The sequence below is a fragment of the Nycticebus coucang genome, chromosome 22 (assembly GCF_027406575.1).
Source record: "Nycticebus coucang isolate mNycCou1 chromosome 22, mNycCou1.pri, whole genome shotgun sequence".
Taxonomy (NCBI): domain Eukaryota; kingdom Metazoa; phylum Chordata; class Mammalia; order Primates; family Lorisidae; genus Nycticebus; species Nycticebus coucang.
In genome coordinates, this window is record NC_069801.1 from 11,282,946 (window position 1) to 11,297,861 (window position 14,916).

The 14,916-nt window shown below is 45.3% G+C and overlaps 1 protein-coding gene across 2 annotated transcripts in view; it reads left to right on the forward strand.

Annotated features, from left to right (window-relative positions):
* Window positions 1–14,916, forward strand: part of DNAJC16 (DnaJ heat shock protein family (Hsp40) member C16) — a 51,300-nt gene that overhangs the window by 20,145 nt on the left and 16,239 nt on the right. For both annotated transcript variants that reach the window (XM_053576826.1, XM_053576827.1), the window contains 5 exons: window positions 1,670–1,854; window positions 4,307–4,411; window positions 5,177–5,335; window positions 11,368–11,498; window positions 13,926–14,109. In XM_053576826.1, coding sequence (XP_053432801.1) covers window positions 1,670–1,854; window positions 4,307–4,411; window positions 5,177–5,335; window positions 11,368–11,498; window positions 13,926–14,109 — 764 coding nt within the window. The remainder of the gene's footprint in view (window positions 1–1,669; window positions 1,855–4,306; window positions 4,412–5,176; window positions 5,336–11,367; window positions 11,499–13,925; window positions 14,110–14,916) is intronic.

The following is a 14,916-nucleotide window of genomic DNA, read 5'->3' on the forward strand; positions in this document are numbered from 1 at the left end:
CCTGAGACAAACATCCTTTACAATCATGGAGAAACCTTAACTAGATAATCACCAAGGTAGGGGGTGGAGGGAAAGAATGTGAGCTAAGCAGACTGGGTCAGCTGTCCTGCTTCAGCTTAGCTTCTCAGACTCCATGTTGCAGACCACTCTTCTGGGTTCACCAAGGCCCTACAGCAGGAGTGTGCCCACGTGTTCGGAGTGTAGCGAGGATGCTGAGTGGAGGAGGAGTAGGAGAGGAAGGCGGCTGGGGGAACTAGGGAACAAACACTAAGGTTCTGGTGGCCTTAATGAGGCCTATGCATTTTATTCCAGGAGAAACCGGTCTTTACGGGGTTTGGGCACAGGAATGACATGGTCCATTTTCAGGTCTTAGAAGGAACAGTCTGGCTACTATGTTAAGAACAGACTGTTAGAGGACAAGCAGAATCAGACCATTTAGGAGATGATTGAAGCAACACAGGCAGGAGACAGTGATGACTCAGGGAAGTGTAACGAGAGTGGTGAAAACTGGTCGAATGCCGGGCACATGCAGGAGAGGGAGCGAGAGAGCCACAGGACTTGCTGATAAGTTGGATGTGGGGTACAAGAGACGAGAGAAGAAAAGACGATTCCTAAGGTTTTAGGTACCCCCAAAATGGAAGGATGGAGCTGCCGCCAACGGAAATGGCCAAGGCGGGGGAGGGACAGGTTTGTGGGAGGGAATCAGGACATGTTAAGCTTGAGAAGTCTACTAGACGGCGTCCAAGAGAAAATATATATTTATTGGCTTTCGATATTTAAATGTATCTCTAATTTTCAGCAGAGTTTCTGGCCCTCCAAATGTGTTGGCCAGATAGATGTTTTGGCACAATAATCAAGTAAATGAGGTGAAAGCTAGGTCGATGGTTTGATCTAACCACATCAGATTGTATATAAAAAAAAAAAATCAGCACATTGTACCCCACACATGCATGAATGTATTCATGATCTATGTGTATTTGACTTAATAAAAAAAAATGAAATGGGGAAAAAAAAAGAAAAGTTCTTCAAGTTTTAGGTGAAATAATTAACCAGATGATCCCATTTTATTTTATGTACATACATGTATATGTATGATTTTTGTAAGAAAAGTAACAGATACTAAAATATTAACAGTAGTCATGTGGGATATGGGTTATTTAGTGTTTTTAATTGATTTCTTTCTCTTTTTTGAGAATCTATATTTTCTACTACTTCTATAATTTGTATAAAAGGAAGACAGGTTCCCAAATGTAAGAAGACTATAACTTTCTTCTGTCTTACTGATAAACCATGAGTTTTTTTTTTTTCCAGCCAGTACCAAGTTATTGGACTCTTAAATGTGTACCAATTTTTGTTTATAAATAACAACACCGTGTACAGCTTGCTCATTTTTTCTTTTGAAGTATTTCCTCGTGATCTACCCCCAAAATTAGAAATAGTGGGCTAAAAGCTACAAAGATCTGTAGCTCTTAAATGTGCCAGATTGCTCTGCAGAAAAACAAGCAATCTAGCATCCAAGCAGTAGAAGCATGCTAGACAGCACTGGGAAAAATAACTCCTCCTCCTAGGTCAGGGTTTTAATTTCACACCCAAAACTCGCTTGTTAGCATTTCTTCTGACTGCCACGGTGACATAAACAGACTTCATGTAGACTCTCGGTCCTTTGCAGGGGTAGGAATCGGCGTGGTCCATGCTGGCTATGAGAGACGCCTAGCCCATCACCTGGGAGCACACAGCACACCCTCCATCCTCGGCATCATTAACGGGAAAGTCTCCTTCTTCCACAACGCGGTGGTTCAGGAGAACCTACGGCAATTTGTAGAAAGTCTTCTGCCAGGGAACTTGGTGGAGAAAGTAAGTCTGTATCCAGGACAGCAAAGCTGAGAAGTGTTCGGTAGGTCCCTGGGTCTACTGATTGCTGAGAGGTTTATCTGTGCTTCTCTCAGACCTGAGTTTCTTTTGAGCAGGCAAGACATAACAATTACTCAAACTAAATAATTTATATGAAGTCTATAGGAGACTGAAAATTGAGACAAAGAACAAAGGCTAAAAAAATTCGTTCCTATTAATAACAGCGTTACGGATGTTACACTGTTATAGGAATCTGAACCTAAAATGACAATGGCTATTTTCTAAACAACCAAAAAAATCAAATCACATGGTAGGATAAAGGGTTTCTGTCCAGTTCATAGATTTGTTCACATGAACGTACCTCTCTCATGAAGATATTCAATTTAAATTATACCTGGTTATAGATTTAATGGTCATATGTATAAGATGCCAGATTGTATGAGATCGTTTATTTTTGGAATAACTTTAGGAACTTATAGTGATACAACAATATGAATGAATTTCACAAAGAAGAGGTTAAGCTACAAAATAAAACCCAGGGTTCATGTTAGTTTATGATTTTTATAATAGCTTTACAGTCCTAATTTTTCTCCCCACTATCTTAGGTCATGGATCAAAATAACTAGGAAAAGACTCTCATTTTGCTTTAAATAATTTGTTCTTTTAACAATACCAGGAAGGCTTGGCATCTGTGGCTCAAGTGGCTAAGGCGCAAGCCACATACACCTGAGCTGGGGGTTCGAATCCAGCCCAGGCCCACCAAACAACAATGATGGCTGCAACCAAAAACTAGCCGGGCGTGTGGCGAGCACCTGTAGTCCCAGCTACTTGGGAGGTGGAGGCAGGAGAATTGCTTGAGCCCAGGAATTGGAGGTTGCTGTGAGCTTTGACGCAACAGCACTCTACTGAGTGGGACATAGTGAGACTGTCTCAAAACAAAAAATGTAATTAATTAATTAATTTAAAGGTCAGTATTGTGGCCTCCTAAAACATGATAGGTTGTCCTGATGGTCTTCAAACATTTGTATAAAAATCCTATTTTGTGAATAACATGAGTGTCAAGCAGCTCCCAAGTTAGCAGGTGGTTATTTCCATCCAATATACGGGAGCCCATCTTGTCGAGTTGGGAAAAGCTTCTTGGCAGAAATGACCCCTGTACTGAGTTTGCCAAGTGAAGAGAGAGAATGGGGGAAGGAGTTTCAGGCAAGCAGAGGTCTGGAGTGAGTTGTCATTGGTGAGCAAGAGAGGATGAAGTTAGAGGGGCTAACAGGAATCTTCCTATAAGGCCCTCTGAGCACCTCCCTGCCTATTTAGGGAACTTTGACCTTGGATGGCTGGTGATAGAGACATTGTAGAGATTTCAGCAGAGGAGAGAAATGATCAGACTTAGGATTTATATAAATCATTCTGGATGCTGTGTGGGAAGAAACTTTTTTGAACTATGAAAAATTTCTAGCTGGAAACTTAATTTATTCATGTTTGTAATTTATTCTTTCAGAAGGAATATTTTAAGACATGAACAGGGGCAGCGCCTGTAGCTCAGTGAGTAGGGCACCGGCCCCATATACCGAGGGTGGCAGGTTCAAACCCACCCCCAGCCAAACTGCAACCAAAAAATAGCCGGGCATTGTGGCGGGCGCCTGTAGTTCCAGCTACTCGGGAGGCTGAGGCAAGAGAATCGAGAATCAGCTAAGCCCAAGAGCTGGAGGTTGCTGTGAGCTGTGACGCCACGTTACTCTACCAAGGGTGACAAAATGATACTCTGTCGCTAAAAAAAAAAAAAAAAAGACATAAACAGGGAAAAAGTAATAATTCTGATGGCAATAAATGAAATTATGTAGTATATAGATGGGATAAGACCGTCTTATTCTTTTTTTTTTCCAGACAGAGTCTCACTTTGTCACCTTCTATAGAGTGCAATGCCATCATAGCTCACAGCAACCTCCAACTCTTGGGCTCAAGTGATCCTCTTGCCTCAGTTTTTTTCTTTCTTTTTTTTTTTTTTCTATTTTTAGTAGAAAAATGCCTGTACACCAAGGCAGGAGATCCCTTCAGCTCAGGAGTTCGAGACCAACCTGAGCAAAGTGAGACCCCACTCTGTACTAAAAATAGGAAACGTGGCTGGGCACTGTGGCAGGCACCTGTAGTCCAGCTATGTGGGAGGCTGAGGCAGGAGGATCACTTGAACCCAGGAGTTGGAGGTTGCTGTGAGCTAAGATGATGCCATAGCACTCTAGCCTGGGCAACGGAGTGAGACTTTGTCTGGGAAAAAAAAAAAAAAGTAGTTCAGTTACTTGGGAGGCTGAGACACGAGAATCACTTGAGCCTGAGTTTGAGGTTGCTGTGAGCTATGATGCCACAGCACTCTACCGAGAGTGACAAAGTGAGACTCTGTCTCAAAAAAAGAAAGAAATAGAAAGAAATACTGAGACTAACATTCTGCTTTCAATTTCAGGTTACAAATAAAAATTACGTCCGATTCCTCTCTGGCTGGCAGCAGGAGAACAAACCTCATGTCCTTCTGTTTGACCAGATACCCACTGTGCCACTGCTGTACAAGGTACTTTCTATGCTGGCATGGTGTTTTCACTTTGGGGGGGTAGAAAGTAATCTCTGAATTGGAACTTGTCACCTATTTGTCTTTTTTGTAAGTAACACTTTATTCCATGATACACGTTTGAAGACCAGAAGTTTTAACTAACCACCATACAGTGTGCACCCACCCATACCAGTTGCTGTGTTGGGGCTTTCCGTGCATGTACATTTCACTTAATCCTCAGAAGAACCCAGCTATGGAGATATTATCCCTATTTCATAGACCACGGTACTGAGGCTCAGGATGGTTGTATAATATAAGGTCTCACTGCAGCCTTGTGAGTATGCAATTCCCATTAAAGCCTTTCTGACTCCAAACCTGCCCCCTGAATGATGCCCCCTACCACACGTCCAGCACACCTCTGGACATTATTATGACATGAGATAGGAGAGTAAGGTGTTCTCACCATTGGCATAGTCACTGCCGTCTTTCCCAATTAGGGTACCAGTAATTCCCAAACCCATGACTCCCACCCAGTACAAATCTCAATAAGATTATTTTGCTTTATCTGTGCAAAAAAATAAATGTTTGTATTTATGTGTTGGGCCACTTTTGGGGCATGGAACACCTTAGAATTCCTGGATGCATACAGAGTGTGAAGGGCCTGGTGGAACTGCGTGAGCTGACTTCAGTCTCCACCCAGGGACGTGAGCAAGTCGCCATTGGTTTGAATTTTTTGATGCTGTGTTAAAAATTTCATTTTTCTTCCTGTTTATTCTACCCTAACAGTTGACTGCTTTTGCCCACAAAGATTATTTATCCTTTGGATATGTGTATGTGGGTTTGCGAGGGGCGGAGGAGATGACGAGGCTGTACAATATTCATTTCCACACCCCCAGCATGCTGATCTTTAAAGAACACATAAACAAGCCTGCCGATGTCCTCCAGGTATGTGAGAACCATCTTGTTTCAAGATTTCCTTCTCGGGCGGCGCCTGTGGCTCAGTCTGTAAGGTGCCAGCCCCATATGCCGAGGGTGGTGGGTTCAAACCCAGCCCCAAAAAATAGCCGGGCGTTGTGGCGGGCGCCTGTAGTCCCAGCTACTCGGGAGGCTGAGGCAAGAGAATCGCCTAAGCCCAGGAGTTGGAGGTTGCTGTGAGCTGTGTGAGGCCACGGCACTCTACCAAGGGCCATAGGATGGGACTCTGTCTCTACAAAAAAAAAAAAAAAAAAAGAAACAAAGTACTGACCGGGGCAGTGATGCAGGCCTGTAAGCCTAGCACTGTGGGAGGCTGACACTGGAGGATTGCTTGAGGTCAGGAGTTGGAGAAGAGCCTAAACAAGAGTGACACCTCGTCTCTACTAAATATAGAAAAAGGCCTGGAATAACAGAGTGAGATTCTGTCTGAAAAACTAAAAATACTAATAAAAAGAAAATAGAGAAAAATCAGCCAGGCATAGAGACTCACCCCTGTAGTCCCAAGCACTTGGGAAGCTGAGGCAGGAGGATCACGTGAGCCCTGGAGTTTAAGGTTGCTGTGAGCTATGATGATGCCACTATACTCTAGCTGAGCAACAGAGAGAAACTCTGTCTCAAAAAGAAAATTAAAAAGGGCCAGAAACAGTAGCTCATACTTGTAATCCTAACATTCAGAGGCCAAGGTGGGCAGATTGCTTGAGCAGAGGAGTTAGAGACTAGACTGAGCAAAAGCAAGACCTAGTCTCTTGGGGGCCAGGCATGGTGGCTCACACCTGTAATCCCAGCACTCTGGAAAGCCAAGGTGGGTGGATTGCTTGAGGTCAGGAGTTTGAGACAAGCCTGAGCAAGGGCAAGACCCCATCTCTACAAAATAGCCGGGCGTTGTGGCAGATGCCTGTAGTCCCAGCTACTTGGGAGGCTGAAACAAGACAATCACTTAAGCCCAAGAGTTTGAGGTTGCTTCAAGCTATAATGCCATGGCACTGAACACCAGGGCAACTGAGTGAGACTCTGTCTCAAAAAAAAAGAACAAAAAAAACACTGGGTCTCTAAAAATAGGCAGGCATTGTGGCAGGCACCAGTAGTCCCAGCTACTTGGGAGGCTGAGGCAAGAGGATAACTTGTGCCCAAGAGTTTGAGGTTGCTGTGAACTATGACACACTCTACCAAGGTTGACAAAGTAAGAGTGTGTCTCAAAAAAAAAAGGATGTCTTGGCACCTGTAGCTCAGTGAGTAGGGTGCCAGCCACATACATTGCAAGTGGCAGGTTTGAGCCTAGCCCAGGCCTGCTGAACAACAATGACAACTATAACCAAAAAATAGCCGGGCATTATGGCGGGCTCCTGTGATCCCAGCTACTTGGGAGGCTGAGGCCAAGAGAATCACTTAAGCCAAAGAGTTTGAGGTTACTGTGAGCTGTGATGCCATGGCACTCCACCAAGGGCAACATAATGAAACTCTGTCTCAATTAAAGGAAAAAAAAAAAAAAGGCACGGCACCTGAGGCTCAAGCAGCTAAGACGCCAGCCACATACACCTGAGCTGGCTGGTTCTAATCCAGCCCAGGCCCGCCAAACAATAATGACAGCTGCAACCAAAAAATAGCCGGACTCTGTCTCAAAAAATAAAGTTCCCTCTGCTCCGTGTTGACTAAGCGTTTGGACCACAGATGGTATTGATTTTTATAAAATGCTTCTCCATCCTTTAAATTATCCTGTGATTTATGTTCTTTAATCTTCTGTAATGTGCTAACTCATGTTACTGTATCTTCTAAATGTTAAACCTAACTAGGATTCCCAAGCTAAGTCCAACAGGCTCATGATTTAAATTATGCTTTCAATATCTTGCTGGATTCATGTTGCTGACATTTTGTTTAGACTTTCACATTCATGTTCAAAAATGAGGGGCCGGATGCTGGGGCTCATGCTTATAATCCTAGCACTCTGGTAGACCAAGGCAGGTGGATTGCTTGAGCTCATGAGTTCAAGGCCAGCCTGAACAAAAAGTGAGACCCCATCTTTACTAAAAATAGAAAAACTGAGGCAAGGAGATTGCTTGAGCCCAAGTTTGAGGTTGCTGTGAGCTATGATGCCACAGCACTCTACCCAGTTTGAGACTCGGTCTTTAAAAAAAAAGAAAAGAATTATGGAGGCAAGACATGATTGCAAGAGGGACTTTACCTAACAATTGCAATCAGTGTAACTGGCTTACTGTATCCTCAATGAATCCCCAACAATAAAAAAAAAAAAGAAAAGAAAAGAAATGAGATTGACTTCTTTGGGGTTTTTTAGTTTGTTTGTTGAGATAGAGTCTCACTTTGTCGCTGTCACTGGAGTGCTGTGGTCTCATAGCTCACAGCAACCTTAACCTCTTGGGCTCAAGTGATTTCTCTTGCCTCAGCCTCCAGAGTAGCTGAGACTACAGGTGCCCGCCACAACACCTGGCTATTTTTAGAGACCAGGTCTCATTCTGGCTCAGGCTGGTCTCGAACCTGTGAGCTCAAACAATCCACCCTCCTGGGAGGCGCCTGTGGCTCAGTGAGTAGGGCGCCGGCCCCATATGCCAAGGGTGGCAGGTTCAAACCCAGCCCCGGCCAAACTGCAACAAAAAAAAAATAGCCGGGCATTGTGGCGGGCGCCTGTAGTCCCAGCTGCTCGGGAGGCTGAAGCAAGAGAATCGCGTAAGCCCAAGAGTTAGAGGTTGCTGTGAGCCCTGTGATGCCACGGCACTCTACCCGAGGGCGGTACAGTGAGACTCTGTCTCTACAAAAAAAAAAAAAAAAACAATCCACCCTCCTTGGCCTCCCAGAGTGCTGGGATTATAAGTGTGAGCCACCGTACCCTGCCTGAAATTGACTTTTTTTTTTTTTTTTTTTTGTGGTTTTTTGGGCGGGGCTGGGTTTGAACCCGCCACCTCCGGCATATGGGACTGGTGCCCTACTTCTTGAGCCACAGGCGCCGCCCCCCTGAAATTGACTTTTAACTTCCCTTTCTCATGGTGGGGTTTTGGCATCATGAAATAAGTTCGAGTGTGAACTTTTTTCTGTTCTCAGGAAAACTTGATATAAGATTGGATTATGTTCCTTGAAAGGTTGATCGAAACCATCTGTAATGCCATCTGGGCCTTCAGTTTGGGTTTTTGAGTCTTGTTTTAAGGAAAGATTTTTGACTTACTGATTTAGTTTCTTTAATGGTTTCTTTGTTTGTTTGGATTTTGCTCAAATTTTCTAGAAATTTTTCCATTTCATCTCAGTTTGTTCTTATTTCTTTCCTTTTTTTTTTCTTTGAGACAGACCCTCACTCAGTTGCCCAGGCTAGAGTGCTGTAATGTCAGCATAGCTCACAGCAATCCCAAACTCCTGGGTTCAAGTGATCCTCCTGCCTCAGCCTCCTGAGTAGGTGAGACTATAGGCACCTGCCACACACCTGGTTGATTTTTCTATTTTTAGGAGAGACAGGGTTTTGGTCTTCCTCAGGCTGATCTCAGACTGCCAAGCTCAAATAATCCTCCTGCCTCAGCCTCCCGACTGCTAGGATTATAGGCATGAGCTGCTGTGCCAAGCCTCCATTTTGTTATGCATGAGTCAGGGTTATAAATGTGCCCATCACCCAGATAGCATTCATTGTACCCATTAAGTAGGTTTTTGCCCATCCCTTCCTCCCCACTTCCCATTAGGCTTTCTTCATATTCAAAGTATGTTTCTTAATTTCACTGTGTGACACATCCTGTACCCTCAATGAATCCCCAATTAAAAAAAAAAAAAAGAGGGCGGCGCATGTGGCTCAGTGAGTAGGGTGCCATATACTGAGGGTAGTGGGTTCAATACCGGCCCTGGCCAAACTGCAACAAAAAAATAGCTGGGCATTGTGGCAGGTGCCTGTAGTCCCATCTACTCAGGAAGCTGAGGCAAGAGAATCGCGTAAGCCCAGGAGTTGGAAGTTTCTGTGAGCTGTGACGCCACAGCACTCTACCGAGGGTGACAAAGTGAGACTCCATCTCTAAAAAAAAAAAAAAAAAAAAGAAAGAAAATTCCAGGGTGGCGCCTGTGACTTAAAGGGGTAGAGCGCCAGCCCCATATGCTGGAGGTGGCAAGTTCAAACCTAGCCCTGGCCAAAAACTGGAAAAAAAAAAAATTCTGCTCAGAGCCTGTGGCTCAAGCGGCTAGAGCACCAGCCACATACACCTGAGCTGGCAGATTCGAATCCTGCCTGGGCCTGCCAAACAACGATGGCTGCAACCAAAAAATAGCCAGGCATTGTAGCGGGCGCTTATAGTCCCAGCTACTTGGGAGGTAGAGGCAGGAGAATCACTTGAGCCTATGAGTTGGAGGTTGCTGTGAGCTGTGATGCCATGGCATTCTACCCAGGGTGACAGCTTGAGGCTCTGTCTCAAAAAAAAAAAAACTCCAGGCTTGGTGCCTGCAGCTCAAGCGGCTAGGGCGCCAGCCACATACACCAGAGCTAGCGGGTTCGAATCTGGCCTGGGCTTGCCAAACAACAATGACAACTCCAACCAAAACAAAATAGCCAGGCGTTATGGCAGGCACCTGTAGTCCCAGCTACTTGGGAGGCTGAGGCAAAAGAATCACTTAAGCCCAAGAGTTGGAGGTTGCTGTGAGCTGTGATGCCATGCACTCTACCCAGGGCGACAGCTTAAGATTCTGTCTCAAAAAAAAAAAAAATTCTAAACATAAAGGGAAATGTTTACATTTCTGGTTTGTATTTTATACTGAGTTTTACTTTTTTTTTTTTTTTTGTAGAGACAGAGTCTCACTTTATCACCCTCAGTAGAGTGCCATGGCATCACACAGCTCACAGCAACCTCTAAGTCCTGGGCTTAGGAGATTCTCTTGCCTCAGCCTCCCGAGTAGATCTGAAATACAGGCACCCGCCACAACGCCTGGCTATTTTTTGGTTGCAGTTTGGCCAGGGCCGGGTTTGAACCCACCACCCTCAGTATATAGGGCCGGTGCCCTACCCACTGAGCCACAGGCACTGCCCTATACTGAGTTTTACATTAATGACATTGTAATATAATGCTGTGTATGATTTCAGCCCTTTCAAATGTATGAAAGTTAGTAATAACAAAGTGGTCATCATACAGTTTTTTGTTTTTTTTTTTTTTTTGGTTTTTGGCCAGGGCTAGGTTTGAACCCACCACCTTGGGCATATGGGACCGGCGCCCTCCTCCTTGAGCCACAGGCGCCGCCCCATCATACAGTTTTATAGTCTACCTTTAATCTTGTAACATGTTGCTTTGGGTTTTATTTTTAATTGTCCAATTTGCTACAAATCCTGAGTAGAAATACTTTCAGGTAAAATTCAACATGATTGACTTTTTAAATCTGTCGCCGTAAAAAACAGTATACAAAAGTTCTCCTGGCTCAGCCCCCATAGCACAGTGTTACAGCACCAGCCACATGCACCAAGGCTGGCAGATTCAAGTCTGGCCTGGGCCAGCTAAACAACAATGACAACTGCAACCAAGAAATAGCCGGGCATTGTGGCGGGCGCCTGTAGTCCCAGCTACTCGGGAGTCTGAGGCAAGAGAATTGCTTAAGGGCAGCGCCTGTGGCTGAAAGGAGTAGGGCACTGGCCCCATATGCTGGAGGTGGCAGGTTCAAACCCAGCCCCGGCCAAAAATGCAAAAAAAAAAAAAGAGAGAGAAAGAGAATTGCTTAAGCCAAAGTGTTTGAGGTTGCTGTGAGCTGTGACACCATAGCACTCTACCAAGGGTGACATAGTGAGACACTGTCTCAAAAAAGAAAAAGTTCTCCAGTAGAAGGAATACGTGACTTTTCCTTTGGCGAAATACTACATCATTGCTTTCATTTCAGTATCGTTGAAGTAGATCACTGCACGTTTATTTGCTCAAGCAGGTTTGTTTTACTTGGTTGTTATTACTTTAGCCAAAGTCAGGCATATATTTATTAAGCTTGTAAGTAAAGCCCATTTATAGTGAGAAAACTGAATACAAACCAACTGCTTCTTGGTTTTTCTGTAGGGCCGAGGTATGAAGAAGCAAGTCATTGACGATTTCATTGCCCAGAACAAGTATCTGTTGGCAGCCAGGCTTACCAGCCAGAAGTTGTTCCATGAACTCTGCCCTGTGAAACGGTCTCACCGACAGAGGAAGTAAGGGCTCCAGGCTTTGCCTCTACTTGACATTGTAATAAAGAGGCCGTAGTGCAAATTTTACGATAGGGGGATTAAATATTCTGTGACAGTCAGAATTTAATCATCATTTACCAAATGTGGACTAATGACCCATGATGGTAGTAAGGATGTATTGTGCAGAAGGCCAGAGCACCAAGTTGGATGTGCCAGCCTTGTCTTGGGGTCAAAGAATATGACCTTAAGATACACCATTTTAGTTGAGATCTGAAAAATGAGCAGTCTTCAGCCAGATGTCAGGGAGAGACTGGCCACTTTCAAGAATTGTGGAGTAAGCCATGGCACTCTACCCAGGGTGACAGCTTGAGGTTCTGTCTCAAAAATGGGCAGCGCCTGTGGCTCAAAGGGGTAGGGCGCTGGCCCCATATGTTGGACGTGGCGGGTTCAAACCCAGCCCCAGCCAGAAACTGCAAAAAAAAAAAAAAAAAAAAAGAGTTGTGGAGTATAAAAGAGAATTAGCCAAGAATTAGGAAGGCTAAGGTATATTTACTCAGTGAAGGATGTGAAGAGTTACTATACAGTTTCTAAACAGTCTGGAAATACAGGGGAAATATCTATTATGCCTTTCTGTGGTAAATGAATCAGTGGCTTTAAGTTTAGAGCTATTTCATCTGTAAAATGTATCTGGACATAGGAAGAAAACAATGATGGTATTATCTACAATATCAATACAGCTAAAAATTGTTTAAAAGAATTTCCCTGTATTTCTAGGCTTTTAAGATTCCTTTATAGAGCGGCGCCTGTGGCTCAGTCGGTAAGGCGCCGGCCCCATATACCAAGGGTGGCGGGTTCAAACCCAGCCCCAGCCAAACTGCAACCAAAAAATAGCCGGACGTTGTGGTGGGCGCCTGTAGTCCCAGCTACTCGGGAGGCTGAGGCAAGAGAATTGCTTAAGCCCAGAAGTTGGAGGTTGCTGTGAGCTGTGTGACGCCACAGCACTCTACCGAGGGCCATAAAGTGAGACTCTGTCTCTACAAAAAAAAAAAAAAAAAGATTCCTTTATAGTCAAAGAGGGGGAAAAAAATAACATTTAGACTTTGATATAAAAGAGAATATGCTGACTATAAATATTGTTGCTTACAGAGCCTTCCAGAAATATCTCAAATCCATGCACTTCTCACCATTGCTACCCTAGAACAGGCCACCTGCCACGCTGGTGGCAGCCCCCATTCCACTCTCATATCTTGTAGGCAGTTTTCCACACATCAGCCAAGTGATCTTTAAAAGTTCAAGTTGGATCAAGTCAGTCTCCATCTCGAGGTCTTTGCCCTGGTAGTTCTGTCTGCCTGAGACACTCTGACCCCATTTCCCTCAGTGTGCACTTCATTCAAGGCTCTGCGCAAACGTCACCTTCTCAGGGGATGTTTCCCTGCCCAGCCCGGCTGGATTATCCCTCCTACCCCACTCTGGCCTCTTTCTCTCTCTCCCTTTTCTTCTTCTTTTTTTTTTTCATCACACTTGTTACCTGTCATGATATATCTTTTTATTTGTTTCTCCACTGTAATATAAGCTCCACAAAGGCAAGAATGTTGTGTAGCTACCTGGCACACAGTTCATGTTCAGCAAATAATCTGGAGAAGTGAGTGAATGAATAAGCGAATAAAGGAATGAATAGCGAAACTTCCCCTTGGAGCCCTGCGAAGGAAGGCCTTCAGAAAGAGGCTCAGTGGCCGCCCGCCTGAGACTGGGTCAATCAGCCCTCCTGTGGTGGAAGAACTAAAACAGATGGCTCTTAAGAGGCCCCACCACATGAAGGAATCTGTGACCCGCGCCTTAAAAAAGAAATGCCTGGGCAGCGCCTGTGGCTCAGTGAGTAGGGCGCTGGCCCCATATGCCGAGGGTGGCGGGTTCAAACCCAGCCCCCGCCAAACTGCAACAAAAAAATAGCCGGGCCTTGTGGCGGGCGCCTGTAGTCCCAGCTGCTCGGGAGGCTGAGGCAAGAAAATCGCGTAGGCCCAAGAGTTGGAGGTTGCTGTGAGCCGTGTTACGTCACGGCACTCTACCCGAGGGCGGTACAGTGAGACTCTGTCTCTACAAAAAAAAAAAAGAAGTGGGGCCTTAGTGTGTGTCACACTTTATGGGGGCAAGACATGCTTGCAAGAGGGACTTTACCTAACAATTGCAATCAGTGTAACTGGCTTATTGTACCCTCAATGAATCCCCAACAATAAAAAAAAAGAAAAAAAAAAAAAAGAAGAAGAAATGCCATTAAGGTCATTAAGAACTTTGGTTTGGGATAGAAGCAGAGGCCATTAATGTCTTGGAAGCCGTGGAATGTGCTCACTTCTGTGAAGTGCTCACTCCCTCCCCTGCACTCACCATCACAGATCCACTACCCCTGCTCTCGGGGACTGGTTACAGAGTTCTCTCTCTTTTCTCCTTGTCTAGGTACTGTGTGGTTTTACTGACTGCCGAGGCTTCCAAGTTAAGCAAACCCTTTGAGTCTTTCCTGTCCTTTGCCGTGGCAAACACTCAAGACATCGTGAGATTTGTGCACGTCTACAGCAGTCGGCAGCAGGAGTTTGCCAACACCTTGCTACCAGATGGCGAGGCCTTTCAGGGGAAATCAGCGGTGAGCACAGATTCTCTCCTGATCCAGGTGCCTCACCAGCACGTGGCACTTAATTCTGTTTCCTCCCTTGGGAAGCATGGAGCACCGACTCGAGGACATGTGGAAATCTCTGAGGCCTGTGTTGAAAGTGTACTCTTGGGCGGCGCCTGTGGCTCAGTCGGTGGGGCGCCGGCCCCATATACCGAGGGTGGCGGTTCGGACCCAGCCCTGGCCGAACTGCAAAAAATAGCCGGGCGTTGTGGCGGGCGCCTATAGGCCCAGCTACTCGGGAGGCTGAGGCAAGAGAATCGCCTAAGCCCAGGAGTTGGAGGTTGCTGTGAGTTGTGTGAGGCCATGGCACTCTACCGAGGGCCATAGGATGAGACTGTCTCTACAAAAAAAAAAAAGAAAGTGTACTATTACAACTCTTTAACCTGGTCATTTCACATTCTAGATTTCAGCCTCTAGATTCGTAAAGAAGATTTTTTTTTTTTTTTTTTTGTAGAGACAGAGTCTCACTTTATCACCCTCGGTAGAGTGCCGTGGCATCACACAGCTCACAGCAACCTCTAACTCTTGGGCTTAGGCGATTCTCTTGCCTCAGCCTCCCGAGCAGCTGGGACTACAGGCGCCCGCCACAACGCCCGGCTATTTTTTTTTTTTTGTTGCAGTTTGGCCAGGGCTGGGCTTGAACCCACCACCCTCGGCATATGGGGCCGGCGCCCTACTCACTGAGCCACAGGCGCCGCCCCGTAAAGAAGATTTTACGAATCTTCTTTAAGCCACCAATATTATGTTTTGGAGAGTTCCCACTGCAGCCTTTTTCAC